General features: G+C 43.1%; 2 protein-coding genes across 9 annotated transcripts in view; one reads left to right on the top strand and one right to left on the bottom strand.

Annotated features, from left to right (window-relative positions):
• The window catches only part of TRIM2 (tripartite motif containing 2), a 260,093-nt gene that overhangs the window by 191,071 nt on the left and 54,357 nt on the right, over positions 1–14,665 (bottom strand). For 2 of the 8 annotated variants that reach the window (XM_059922627.1, XM_059922628.1), the window contains exon 1: positions 2,195–2,785. The exons of 2 other annotated variants lie outside the window; for them this stretch is intronic. The gene's annotated coding sequence lies outside the window, so the exon portion shown is untranslated. Of the gene's footprint in view, positions 1–2,194; positions 2,786–14,665 lie in introns of those variants that run through there. 4 more of the 8 variants (XM_059922633.1, XM_059922634.1, XM_059922631.1 and 1 more) reach the window with 4 other exon arrangements.
• On the top strand, positions 1,253–3,104 carry LOC132365828 (synapsin-1-like). Its single transcript, XM_059922638.1, has 2 exons — positions 1,253–1,321; positions 1,896–3,104. The coding sequence occupies exon 2, from the start codon at positions 2,022–2,024 to the stop codon at positions 2,940–2,942; it is 921 nt and encodes a 306-aa protein (XP_059778621.1). The 5' UTR covers positions 1,253–1,321; positions 1,896–2,021; the 3' UTR covers positions 2,943–3,104.

Below are 14,665 nucleotides of genomic sequence, written 5' to 3'. Positions count from 1 at the left end.
CAGTGTCTTATATGCGAAGTTCTTTCTTTCTTTCTTTCTTTTTCTTTTTTTAAATTAATTAATTAATTAATTAATTTTGGCTGCACTGTGTCTTTGTTGCTGCGCGCGGGCTTTCTCTAGTTGTGGCGAGCGTGGGCTACTCTTCTTTGCGGTGCGCAGGCTTCTTATTGTGGTGGCTTCTCTTGTTGCAGAGCATGGGCTCTAGGCACGTGGGCTTCAGTAGTTGTGGCTCACTGGCTCTAGAGCACAGGCTCAGTAGTTGTGGTGAACGGGCTTAGCTGCTCCACGGCCTGTGGGATCTTCCCGGCCCAGGGCTGGAAGCCGTGTTCCCTGCATTGGCAGGTGGATTATTAACCACTGTGCCACCAGGGAAGCCTGCAAAGTTCTTTCCATTTGTGTTTCAATATGAAGCAGAAATAAGCTGACCAGACAATCAGGAAACCATGCAAGTCAACATTAAAATGATGATGCAAGAAAAAGAATTCAAGATGTAGGTGCCATATTTGCTTTTGAAAGATACAACGGAATTTCCAATGGAGGATTTAATAGACAAAGAGTTTTCCAGGGAAATAAAGGCAGGATTTGGAAAAATGTTCTGAGAATACTGATAAGGGGACACTGTCATCTAAACAAGTTGACTCTAAAAGGTAATTATATCCTAGATTCCATGATCCAAAAGAGTGGCATGGTATGTACCTAAATAAGACAGTATAGAAAATGGTAGGGAAAAAAGGGAGGGTCCAGGAAAAAGAATGTGCAAATATGGTGGTGATCTGGTGCTATCCTCTTGTACCCAGTCAGAATATGAATTATCTCACCATGAAGACATTTCATTAGTGTAGGTGGCCATGCCCGACTCAACCAAATCTGTGTTTATCCTGAGGGTGGAGAGAGGTCGAGTTTTTGCTTCTTTTTTTATAATTGATCCTTAATTGCTAGATATACTTAGGTTTGAAGAGGAAGGAACAAAGTAATGTGCGTCATAAAGAATTCAATCAAATCCCTTGCATCTTTGGTTAAGGTTGTGGTATCCCAAGGATTCTGAGTCATTCCTGCTCTTTTGTTTCTTTCCACCGAAAGGCAGGTACTAGGTCTGCAGGGTTGTAATCACGTGGCAAACTGAGACTGGAGGTCAAGAGAGCAGGGTGGTAGTGAAGCAAGCACATTACCTCTTCCACCCCGCCCCCGGTAAGGACTCGGAAATACAAGGAGCCGCGCAACAAGCCCATAACTGTATTCTAAAATGACTGATGGAAAAGTTACTCTCCATTTTTAGAAGAAAATAGGCTAAAAACTGTCTCGCGGGGGAAAAAAGGCATTGGTGAGCATACCCTACCACCCTAGGGGCTCAGCCGCTCTTTGGATGTCTGGAACTCTAGGTGCTTTAAAATCAACCATTTCAAAAGCGGTTGAATCTAAAGCTGTCTCTATTCATAAATTAAGGTTGCTGAATTCTGGGGGGAGGGGAGGGGTGAAGACCCAGTTGCCTGTGGGGTTGGATTACAGGTGGGAACGAATTTAGAGTTCATAGAAAGCTTGGGATCTGACAGGCACTTCACGCGACAAACGTTCCTCTCCACTCCCAGCCTCTTACCTAATTTGTCCGCAGCATGCGGTTTGCAACATGGGGCATGTCTTTTCATAATGTATCAATCCAAAAAAAGCCCTGAAAACCCTCAAGAAATCAACATCGCTCTCCTCTAAGAAGCCAAAACTGTAGCATGAACTTGGGCAGAGGATCTGAGTAGAGGCTAATTAGGAAGGAAATCGGTTTCAGTAGTTGGTTGTAGGGAAACGACCGAAATGTAAAGAGAGAAGGAAACCCATCTTTTCAACAATTATTACATCTACTGCTTTAAGGTTGCAGAATATCTTTTCTTTTCTTTTCCCCTCAGTTGCAAAATGACGAGAAAAGCGTTTCTTCCGAAGCTCGGCGCACACCTTTCGGGACTGGCGGAGAGTCCCCGCCCCAGAAGAGCGAGGCAGGCGCGGGGCTGGCGGCCGGTCCCTGGCTCCCCCCCATGCACACCCCCACCCCACCGCCTAGGACCCGGAAGCGGAGCCTCCGCCGGCTCCGCACACCTCGGTCCACGCAGACCTCGCCCAGAGGGGAGGCTCCATGGGGCCGGGTCGGGCCCACCGGCGCAGCCGCGCACGCACAGCCCGGGCCGCGGCCCAGCAACAACCGACTTACTGAGCGACGGCGACCCGCTCGGCGACAGAAGAGGCGCGCACGGCCCGCGGCGGGTGAAGCCGCGGCACCGCCCGGCGCTCTCGGGCTCTATGCTGAAGCCGCGAAAACCCACGAGCCGAGGGAGAGCCGCCTCCCGGCTGGATCCCGAAGAGCCTCAACTCGGTGTCCTCGCTTCCAAGAGGCGCTCGGATCGGTCACTTCCATCCTGTGCTCAGGCCCGGGGCTGAGACATCTGTTTTCCATCAACCGCGCGACCGCGGCAAATCCTGGATTACGCACTGCCCGGCGCCCGCGGCGTTTCCGGCCCCCGGCGCGGCCGCTAATCCCCGCACACGCAGCAGGCAGAGCACACGCAACGCGGCGCCCGGTTCCCGACTGCTTTCCGCGCGCGCTGACTGCGGGCTCCCGCGGCCCGCCGCGGGGGAGGACCAATCGCAGTCCCCGGGCAGAAGAAGGGTGGGCGCGGTTCTCAGGGCTACTCCCGAACACGCGTCCTCCCCCCAGCCCTGTAAACACGCTGCAAAGTCTGTCCCTTCGGGGGAATGACTTGTTTGCCCTGGCTGCAAAGGGTCAGTCTCTAGGACAGAATGGCTCATTACTCAGAGCAATCACAACTCCTGAAAGTGAGAGAGGAAAAAAATCTCTGCGTTTACTTTCAGTAAATTCTGACAATGTCAACGAGGACACAATCGGCACCGAAAATGAGGAGAAATTACTGCGTCTCAAGGTCTTATATTTTACTCTGTAAAGCAGGTTAGGGTAGGGAGCCTCCCCCCTCCCTCCCCTCCCCTTCCTTCCGCCTGGAAACATTTGCGTGTACCAGGCACTAGGCTGAGAAAAGAAAGTTGGAAAAAGCCTGAAGTCTCTACTCTCAAGTGCCTTACTAGTAGCGGGGCGGGGGGCAGGGGGAGAGAAAGGGGGTGGAAACCAACAGTTGCAGTGCGTTGTGAAATTGCTGTAATAGTCTACGCTCAGAGGGTTACTGGCACCCAGAAGCAGGTTTTGAATCATGCTGGAAATCAAGGAAGGCTTCCCAGAAGAGGCTGCGTTTGAGTTTTGAAGACTGAGCGGGCATTAGGTAGAATGAAGACAGGTAGGAGGAGATCTGAACGTCTGTATGTCAGCAGAAAGCAGGCGAGAGGTGCAAAGGTGAGAGATGGGGTTATCCAGGGTGGCAAGCAGTCAAACCATAAAGATCTTATCAGCTAAACTCCAGGATTTGACCTTTGTTTGGAAGCTATGAGGCCCCTCTGAAGAATTTTAAAGCAGATAAGTGAGTTGATTAGATTTGTGTTTCAGAAAGATCGCTGTGGAAGGCATCTGGAAGGGAGTGGAGGTGGGTCCGGGGTGGACAGAAAAGACTCCAAAGATGTGTGAGAGGTGTAACCTTTAGTATTTGATGGCCCGTCACAAGGGGGGGAGCAGAGTTGTAGGCTGTCACTCAGGTTTCTGACAGTGGGCAATGGGGTAGATTCAGCAAGAGACAAATGAAGAAGGGGGAACAAGTGGCATCTGAGGAATGACGAGTGTGGTTTAAGAGTTTCTAGTTTCTATGGGGCTTCCCTGGTGGCGCAGTGGTTGAGAATCTGCCTGCCAATGCAAGGAACACGGGTTCGAGCCCTGGTCTGGGAAGATCCCACATGCCGCAGAGCATCTAGGCCCGTGAGCCACAACTACTGAGCCTGCGCGTCTGGAGCCTGTGCTCCGCAACAAGAGAGGCCACGATAGTGAGAGGCCCGCGCACCGCGATGAAGAGTAGCCCCCACTTGCCGCAACTAGAGAAAGCCCTCGTACAGAAACGAAGACCCAACACTGCCATAAATAAATAAATAAATAAAAATTTTTTTAAAAATGAAACTTAAAAAAAAAAAAAAAAAGAGTTTCTAGTTTCTGTGGGCTATCCAAATGCAAATGTCCTAGCAGACAACACTGCCACATAGATCTATAAGGTATTTGGGGGTGTTACGGGCTGAAAACATACATTAAGCAGTTGCCCACCTATAATAGAAGATACGGGGGTAAAAGAAATTCACATTTGCTAGGACTGCCATAACAAAGTACCACAAACTGGGTGGCTCCAACAGAAATTTATTGTCTCACAGTTCTAGAGGCTAGATGTCCAAGATCAGTGTGTCAGTGGGGCCATGCTCCCCCGAGGGCACCAGGGAATGATCTGTGCCAGGACTCTCTCCTGGCTTCTAGTAGTTTTTTTGGCTCGTGGCAGCAGTACTTCAATCACATGGCTTTCTCCCTGTGTGAGCGTCTGGGTCCAAATGTCCCCTTTCTATAAGAACACCAGTGATAACTGGATTAGAGGCCTCCCCACTCCAGTATGATCTCATTTTAACTAATTACATCTACCCTTATCTCTATTTCCTGTTTGGAAATTACCCTATTTGCATATAAAGTCACATTCTGAGGTACTGGCTGTTAGGATTTCAACACGCGGATTTTAGGGGGACACAATTTAACCCCTAATATTCACAGTGCGAATTCACAGCAGGATTGAAGGGACTTTCCCAGGGGTCCAGTGGTTAAGACTTCACCTTCCGATGCAGGGGGTGCAGGTTTGATCCCTGATCGGGGAGCTAAGATTCCACATGCCTCCTGGCCAAAAAACCAAAACATAGAACAGAAGCAATATTGTAACAAATTCAATAAAGACTAAAAAAAGAGCAGGATTGAGTTTGGAGATGTGGAGAAACACCAGTTTTAAGTGGACAAAGAGAGCAGCTCTGGGTGGAAAGTGAGAGAAAAATGATTAGAAAGGTACAAGAGGGGTGACCCACAAACCATGAAGAGAAATGTTTAAGAGAGGAATGATTAACATTGCCAGACGCTTACAAAGTCAGGCAAGACAGAGCTAGAAATTGCCATTGCCTTTGGCAGTGTGGTAGTCATTGGAGAACTGTCAGAACACATGAACTTCAAAGGGCTTGTTTAGCTCCAATATTTTGTGACTTTAAAATCGCTGTCCAGGGACTTCCCTGGCGGTCCAGTGGTTAAGACTCCGCGCTTCCAACGCAGGGGGCGTGGGTTCAATCCCTGGTCGGGGAACTAAGATCCTGCATGCCTCTTGGCATGGCCAAAAAAAATAAAAATTAAAATAAAACAATAAAATAAAGTCATTGTCCAGCAAACTCCCTGAGGGAAGTGGGAGGTGGTGGACATTTGTTTGACTCGTCTCCTACAACCAACCTCCTTTCTCAGCCTCCTTGGCAGTTAGGGCTCGAAACTGCGGCCTAGGCTCTGGCAGTCAGGCGGATAGATGCTAGGCTTCGGTCCAGGTGAAAGCAATATGGGAAATCAGACTCTAAGGAAGCTGCTTTCTGTGAGGTGATGGAGTCTGGTGGAAGGGTATGGAGGCCCAGAGGCAACAGGGGCGAAGGTCCTAGATGCCTGTGCCCGGAGGAGCGGTACTGGGGCTCATCCTGGAACCATCCTGTGATACCATTCAGGCATTGTTCTCAGTGGGGTAGCCTCCAAGCCTTCAAGAAATGCAAGTCTCTGAATTTCTTGAAGATTCTCTGAGTCATGTAATATTCTTTTAAAAAAAACCAAAAAACAAAACAAAACAAAAAAACCCAAGCCCACAACTGCTTTTATTGAGATATAATTCACATAGTATAAAATTCATCCATTTAAAGTGGACAACCCATATATATAAAATAGATAACCAACAAGGACCTACTGTATAGCAAAGGCAACTATACGCAATATCTTGTAATAACCTATAAGAGAAACGAATCTTTAAAAAAAAGATACATATATGTATAACTGAATCTCTTTGTTGTACACCTGAAATTAACACATTATAAATCTTACTTCAATAAAAAAAAAAGAATCTTCCAAAAAAACCAAAGTGTACAATGCAGTGGCTTTTAGTATGTTCACAAGGTAGTGCAACCATCACCACTATCTAATTCCAGAACATTCTCATCAACCTGAAGAGAAACTTCACACACACTAGCTGGTCACTCCCCATTTCCCCCTCCTCCCAGCCCCCAGCAACCACTAATCTACTTTGTGTCTCTGTGGATTTGCCTGTTCTGGACATTTCATATAAATGGAATCATACACCACGTGGCCTTTTGTGCCTGGCTTCTTTCACTGAGCAAAATTTTTTTAAGATTTATCCATGTTGTAGCACATATCAGTACAGCATTCCTTGTATTGCCAAATAATATTTCATTGTCTGGATATACTACATTTTGTTTACCTGTTCATCAGTGGATTGTTTTCACTTTTTGGCTAGTATGAATAATGCTGCTATGAACATTTGTGTACAAGTTTTTGTCTGAAATATATTTTCATTTCTCTCGGGTATATATCTAGGAGGAGAATTACTGGGTCATGTGGTAGTTCTATGTTTAAAAATGTGAGGAACTGCCAGACTGTTTTCCAAAGCAGTTACATCATTTTACATTACCACTAGCAATATTATATTAGGGTTCCAATTTCCCAATGGGTATAAAGTGGTATCTCATTGTGGTTTTTATTGGCATTTCCCAAAGGCTAATAATGTTGAATATCTTTTCATGTGCTTTTTGACCATTTGTGTATCTTCTTTGAAAAAATGTCTATTAAAATCCTTTATCCGTTAAAAAAATTTTTTTAATTGTGGTTAAAAATACATAAAATTTACGACTTTAGCCATTTCGAAGTGTACAGTTCAGTGATATTAAGTACATTCATTCACAATGTTGTGCAATCATCCTTCTTTGCCCATTTTTGTATTGTTATTTATTTATTTTTGGCTGCATTGGGTCTTCGTTGCTGCACGCGGGCTTTCTCTAGTTGCGGCGAGTGGGGGGCTACTCTCTGTTGTGGTGCACGGGCTTCTCATTGCGGTGACTTCTCTTGTTGCAGAGCACAGGCTCTAGGCGTGCGGGCTTCGGTAGTTGTGGCACGTGGGCTCAGTAGCTGTGGCTCACGGGCTTAGTTGCTCCACGGCATGTGGGATCTTCCCGGACCAGGGCTCGAACCCATGTCCCCTGCATTGGCAGGTAGATTCTTAACCACTGCGCCACCAGGGAAGTCCCTTTAATTGTCTTTTTAAATTTATTTTTTATTTTTTAATTTTTATATTCTGGAAACAAGTCCCTTATTGGAATATGACTTGAGAATATTTTCTTAAATTCTGTAAGTTGTTCTTTCACTTTCTTGATGGTGTTTTAATATTCTTTAACGAATTCCATTTATGCTCAAAGTAACTAGTGTTAACACTAGCTAAGAGCATTGACAGATGCGCTGGGTTCAGTTAAATACCATCTTTTTCTACCTTTTTTTTTTTTTTCTATAACAACCTGTCTCATATCACACATTCTATCCAATATTGCCTTAGAACTTTGTTTCTTGTTTTTTTTCCTAAAGCCTTTCCTATTCTATCTGAATCCCACCCCATGATATTGTGATTTATAATAAGAAATACCTATTTGGTCTTCGTTCCATTTCTGGCATAGAGCTCCTAAAATTCTTGGAATTTCCTAAGTGATGAGACCCATAAGAATGTCTTTTTTTACGTTAATGAGGTGACTTTTGGACCACACCTAAGGATGGGGGCTGGTTGCCAGGAGAACCAACATTGTCATTTGAGGGTTGCAATGTTCAGTCCACACCCTGACCTCTGGGGAGGGGGAGGAACTGGAGGTTGAATCAATCGCCAATGGCTAATGATTTAATCAGTCATGCCTATGTAATAAAGCCTCCATAAGAACTCAAAAGGACACAGTTCTGAGAGCCAGGTTGGGGAACACATGGAGATCTGGGGAGAGTGGTATGCCTGGAGAGAGCATGGAAACTCCTCACACTTTCCCCACACCTTGCCCTGTGCATCTCTTCCATCTGTCTGTTCCTGAGTTTTAGCCTTTCATAATAAACTGGTGATCTAGCAAGAAAAATGTTTCTCTGAGTTCTGTGAGCTGCTCTAGCCAATTAATCGAGCCCAAGGAGGGGGTCATTGAAACCTCTTGCCTGTGGCCGGTGGATCAGAAGCATAGGTGACAACCTGGACTTGTGACTGGCCTCAGAGCGGGTGGAAATGGGTGGGAGTGTGTGTGCGGGTGTAGTCTTGTGAGACCAAACCTTTAACCTGTGGAGTCTGATGCTCTCTCGAGGTAGCAGTGTCAGAATTGAGCTGAATTGTAGGACACCCTGCTGGTGTTGCAGAGAATTGCTTGGTGGTGTCGGGGTCCCAGTCCCCATACAAACATTGCAAATTGTGCTCAGAACTCTTTTACACCCACATCTTACATTTCCTGGGCACAGACCCAAAGTATCAATGGCCACAATTATGAGCATAACTTCCAGCAGCACTTCCATTTATTTGCCACCTCTATCCAGTCCCAGTGCAGACCCCTGCAGCCCTGTGCAGCGACCCCCCCCCACCCCTCCCCTCCACTCCCCCCTTTCCTGTTACAGTGCCGTATATTCACACAGAATCTAATGAATGAGATCAATGTCCTATTTAATCTTTGGATCATTTTCAGTGCCCAGGACAAGGCTTTGCAAAAATTTGGAGCACAATAAATGCATGTTCCATGGAACCGAAACTTGTGCCTTATTTCCTTGTGTTTTTTTATTCTAAAATTATATTTATGCAGTCCTTGATTTTAAACTTTTCTCTTAATGACCACCTTTGGGGGATTAGGGCCTGAAATGGGCAGCAGGGCAAATCTATGATGTTCAATTTATGACTGGAGGAGCGGAATTCTTTGGGGAATTCATCTCTATGAGTTTGTGAAATGGGGAAAGAAGGTAAAGCTTTACAGATAAAGTTCTCAGGACCCAGAGAGGAGCTAAAGAGTAGTATTGGGGGCATCGCAGGTCTAAGGTGAAGTTATTTCCTGGCAGATTCTTCTGGGGGGTTGGGCTTCATGACTACCATTGCTCAGTGCTTTGGGGCTACTTAGTCTTTGTAGGCATCTCTGATCTCACCTTCTGCTCCTGGGCCTGTACAGCAGTCTTCAACCCTTCTGAGCAGGTGCTAACTGCAGGGCACCTGTTGGAAATAGCTGGAAAGAGCTCATGTTCATTCAGTCATAGGTCCATACACAGAAATCTGTCGCATTTCTATACACCAACAATGAAAGATCAGAAAGAGAAATTAAGGAAACCATCCCATTTACCATTGCATCAAAAAGAATAAAATAGCTAGGAATAAACCTACCTAAAGAGGCAAAAGATCTATACTCTGAAAATTTAAGATGCTGATGAAAGAAACTGAAGGTGACAAAAAGAGATGGAAAGATACATCACGTTCTTGGGTTGGAAGAATCAATATTGTCAGATGACTATACTACCCAAGGCAATCTACAGATTCAATGCAATCCTTATCAAATTACCAATGGCATTTTTCACAGAACTAAAACAAAAAATTTCAAAATTTGTATGGAGACACAAAAGACCCCGAATAGCAAAAGCAATCTTGTGAAAGAAAATCAGAGCTGGAGGAATCAGGCCTCCTGACTTCGGACTATACTATAAAGCTACAGTAATCAAAACAGTATGGTACTGACACAAAAACAGACTTATAGATCAATGGAGTGGATAGAAAGCCCAGAAATAAATCCACGCACCTGTGGTCAATTAATCTCTGACAAAGAGGGCAAGAATATACAATGGAGAAAAGACAGTCTCTTCATTAAGTGGGTACTGGGAAAACTGGACAGCTACATGTAAAAGAATGAAATTAGAACACTCTCTAACATGATACACATTCAGTCATAGGTCCAACTGTCTATTAAGCACACACCTTATACAAGGCACCGCTCTGGGCACAGAGAGGAACAAGATTCATTTCCTATAATCAGGAGTTGAGTGACGAATAGAGGGTCAAGACAAGCACAATTAACTATCATCCAAAGCAGAATGGACCTCCAATAAAAGAGGCATAAAAGCTGTTTTGAGGATTCAAGGGAAGAAGAAATCACCCACTTTTTCAAGTAGCAGGAAAGGCTTTATGGAAGGTGGGGAAGGAGAGCTAGGCTTTTGCTTAGATACTCAGGACCTCTAAATCATAATCCCTGTTCTCCAGTAGCTCCCAAACCAGTTGGGATGAACATTATACATACAGTGGCTCCAATTCAAGACCATACATGTTAAGATCAGTATGAAAGAGTCATAGAAAAGCTAGAGATTATTTCTTATTAGTGTAACCACGAAATACTTTATGGAAGGGTGGACTTGGGCCCCAAAAGGTAGAAAGGTTTTATTAAAATGCATATTTTGGACAAAAAGTAATTAAATGCTCTAGAAAATTTGGAAAACCCAGCAAAGTATAAAGAATAAAATAGAAATCATCTATAGACCCACTAGCTACAGAAGAATACATTGCCAGACATACAATATGCTTAATAAATATTTGCAATATGAATAAATATCATTACAATTTATTATCTCTATTTTTTCCTCATGCATATTTTTATTACATACATAATTTTGGAAAATGCTTTTTTAAAACATATTTATAATATGCAAATTTATATCAGTAAAATTATTTGAAAACACATTTTTAAACAGCTGAAGAATATTCCATTAATTGATACCTCATTTATGCAGCCAATTTTCCAAGAGTTCACATTTAGATTGTTTCTAAATTTCCAATTATTATAAATTAAACTTCAGTGAAATTGTTAAACACACACCTTTGAACACACCTCTGTATTCTCAGCATAGGTTCCTGTAAGTGGCATTATCCCATCAAGGTGTATTAATATTTCTGGGGCTCTCAAGAGAGTAAAACATTGCACAATTACTTTCTAGAAAGGTTGTAACAGTTTACATTCCCATTAGCAATGTGTGCCATGAGACACACACCCTCACCAGCAGTATCATTTTAAAATATTTGCTAATCTGATAAGGAGAAAATAGTAACTCATTGTTTTTAAATTTTGTATTTATTTGATCACTAGTATGTGGAACATTTTAAATATGCTCCCTTCCATGAATATTTCCTTTATGTTGCCAGTTCATATATTTACATCAAGTGTTGTAAGTGAAATATTTTGGTTGGGGGGAACTTGGAAAGACTCTTCTGTTCTCTCAGCCAGTCTTGGTGCTCTCATGGCTTTCTTTGTGTGAGCATCCTGCCGTGGTAAGTGTGATCTTATTTTTTAAAGATACAGTCTCATTCCTTCATTTTCCTCTCTCTCCCCCTCCCTCTCCCACACACAGCACAGCCAGCTACATACTTCATCTGGTGCGCAAAGAAACTGGTCTGTTGCAACGCTGGAGAAAAAATTGATGGCATCAGAATTACTGAGACAAAGTATCCAGATTGTCAAGGGCCATTTAGTCACAGTGACTCTTTTTTAAGTGCTGATTTCAGAGCGTGACCAACCTGCTCTTATGCCCTAAGATTAGCCTCCACAGTGCTCCCTCCTGACTCCCTCAGTTCCAACTGCACTGCACTTTCCTGCTTCCTGGTGCCCACTCCTGCTGAGCCTGGTGTGCCCTTGTCTACATCTTCCCCAGTCCACAGCCTGCCTGTCCCTGATTATGATGCTCAAATGGTGGCCCTTGGAGGAGGATAATCTTTTCCTCTGAATCCCATAGCATAGCACGGTGTCTTTTAAAGAATCTCTAGCCTTCCAGGTATTCTGGTTCTTTGTGCATGCAATCATCTCCTTCATTACTTTATATAAACTCCTGGAGGCATCTACTTGAGTAGGGTCTATGTCTTCTTTATGTCTGGAATCCCATAGTACAGTTAGCAGAAATCCAAAAATGTTTTACATATTAAAAAATTAAATGTCATTTAACAGAAACACTAGGGGGGAAAAAAAAGACCTACTTTGAAAGGGAAAACAAAGCTTAATTTTTCTTTTTAGGCTGAGCAGCACGTGGGGTTTAGTTCCCCAACCAGGGATCCAACCCACACCCCTGTATTGGAAGCACAAAGTCTTAACCGCTGGACTGCCAGGGAAGTCCCAACAAAGCTTAAGTTTAATTGTAGTGACTCTGGTAACGTTATGGACTGAGTTGTGCCCTCCCTCAAATTCACATGTTGAAGCACTTACCCCATTTATTTCAGGGATATTTGGAGACAGGGCCTTTAGGGAAATAATTAAGGTTAAATGAGGTCGTAAGGTGTGGCCCTAATCCAATAGGATTAGTGTCCTTATAAGAAGAGGAAGGGACACCAGAGATTTCCCTGTCTCCACATGCAGAGTGAAAAGACCATGTGAGGACACAGTGAGAAGGCTGCTATCTGCTAACCAGGAAGAGGGCTCACATCAGAACCCACCCATGTGGGCACCTTGATCTTGAACTTCCAGCCACCAGAACTGTGAGAAAATACATTTCTGTTGTTTAAGCTACCCAGTCTACGGTGTTTTGTGATGTCACCCTGAGCAGACTAACACAGTGGTGAGATATTTGGTAGAAATGGAAGAAAGTCAGTCTAAATAAAGGAATATTAATAACTTAATCAAAGAACTTGCAGAATCTCACGTTGAGACTTTGGCAGGGGGTGGGGGTAGAAACTAAAGGAAGAATTGGGAAACATGGCTCCTTTTGTCTCGTCATGAAAGGTCCTCATCCTGCAGCCACTTCAGTCCTCTGTGGCAGAGGAATAAAAACTGATAAAAATTACAACTGGAGTCCAGGAACTAAGAAATTGAATGGGGCTAAATAATTAATTTTAGATCAAATATAAAGTCAGCAGAGGGAAATAAGCACTAAAATAATATTTTAAAACAATTGGTAAATTGATAAGGAAGTTGCAACTGGCTTCCATTAGAGTAAGAGCATACTTTCTTATAATGTTTTCTTGAAATGATGATATATTGATCTTCTTGGGCTGATCCATTAGCCATGGAAAGATGTACCTGAGTCTTTAGGGACATTACTGAATAGAGGCATCAGGCCATATCACAGAACCCAGTACCTCAAAGCCAAATATTAAGGAAGAACACATTAGAAAGCGAAGACAGAAAGAGAACAACTCTCTCTGGGGTCATAATCATTGCTCTCAAGTCCTTGCCAAAAACTCATTCATCATAACTCTGACTATTTTAAATTTGTGTCATACTTTTGAAGTTTCAAAGAAAAAAACCTTTCTTGGACAAAACCAAAACTATAGAAACAGGCAAAGGACTTTTTTAGAACTGTATTTCTTAGGAATATTGTGGTTTAATGTCTATTCAATTTTCATATTAGAGATGAGAAAAAAGGGAATCAAGAAACTGTTTCTTGTAAAATCTCCTTTTATCCAACATGTGGAGAAAACATGGTGATGACTGAGTCATTTTGTTATTCTTTACAATGGATTCCAATGTATTCTATCCCTAACTTCCAAAAGGTTATATTTAATAGTTTTTTTTTAAATTAATTAATTTATTTGGCTGCGGCGGGTCTTCATTGTGGCATGCAGAATCTTTCGTTGCGGTGCTCGGGCTTCTCTCTAGTTGTGGTGCACGGGCTCTAGAGCGCACGGGCTCCGTAGTTGTGGTGCGTAGGCTTCAGTAGTTGTGGCTCACGGGCTCTAGAGCACAGGCTTAGTTGCCCCGTGGCATGTGTGATCTTAGTTCCCTGACCAGGGATCAAACCTGTGTCCCCTGCATTGGCAGGCGGATTCTTAACCACTGGACCACCAGGGAAGTCCCTGATAGTTTTTTTTTAAATACATTTTAATTTCTAAATTTTTAGAATTGCAGCACAGTTGATTTACAAAGTTGTGTTAGTTTCAGGTGTACAGCAAAGTGATACAGTTATACATATATATATTCTTTTTCAGATTCTCTTCCATTATAGGTTATTAAAAGAGATTGAATATAGTTCCCTGTGCTATACAATAGGTCCTTGTTGTTTACCTATTTTACACATAGTAGTGTGTAAATAAACTTTTATTAAGTATAAATTACAAACAGAAAAGTGCATAAGTTCTAAGGCAATAGCTTGATGAATTATCACAAGGATAATTCATCCTTGTGATAACAGGGTAAACACCATCCAGATCAAGAAACAGAACATTACCAGCACCTCAGATGCTCCCACCGAAATGTAGTTTTGAGGCAGACATATATTTTATTTTCATAAAAATAATATCATTAATGATAGTAAATGCCCGGATTAACTGACAAAATCCAAACGGTTTATGGACACGTCGCCCAGGGGCTCACCCAACTTTTTAGATTCCTTAATCAACTGCATAGCACTCATGGGAATACAAATTAGCATAAGTATCCAGTGTTCCTGGAAAATAATTTTGTGATATATGTCCAGATCCTTAAAAATATTTCTATCTTCTGCCCTATTAATTCCAGCTGCAGAATCTTTCCTGAAGCAGTATCAGAGGTGTGGTCACAGACCGATGTCTAGACAGCATCATAAGACCAACAGCTTTGAGATAACCTCTGCCACCTCCTAATTGTGCAACCTGGGACAAAATATTTAACCAACTGCTCTGGCCTCATTTTTCTCATTGGTTAAACAGTACTAATAGTAGTCACAAAGATTAAGTTAGTTACG

This window comes from Balaenoptera ricei, chromosome 5 (assembly GCF_028023285.1).
Source record: "Balaenoptera ricei isolate mBalRic1 chromosome 5, mBalRic1.hap2, whole genome shotgun sequence".
Classification (NCBI taxonomy): domain Eukaryota; kingdom Metazoa; phylum Chordata; class Mammalia; order Artiodactyla; family Balaenopteridae; genus Balaenoptera; species Balaenoptera ricei.
Note: the sequence above shows the minus strand (reverse complement) of the source record. Positions and strands in the feature narration are given on the sequence as shown.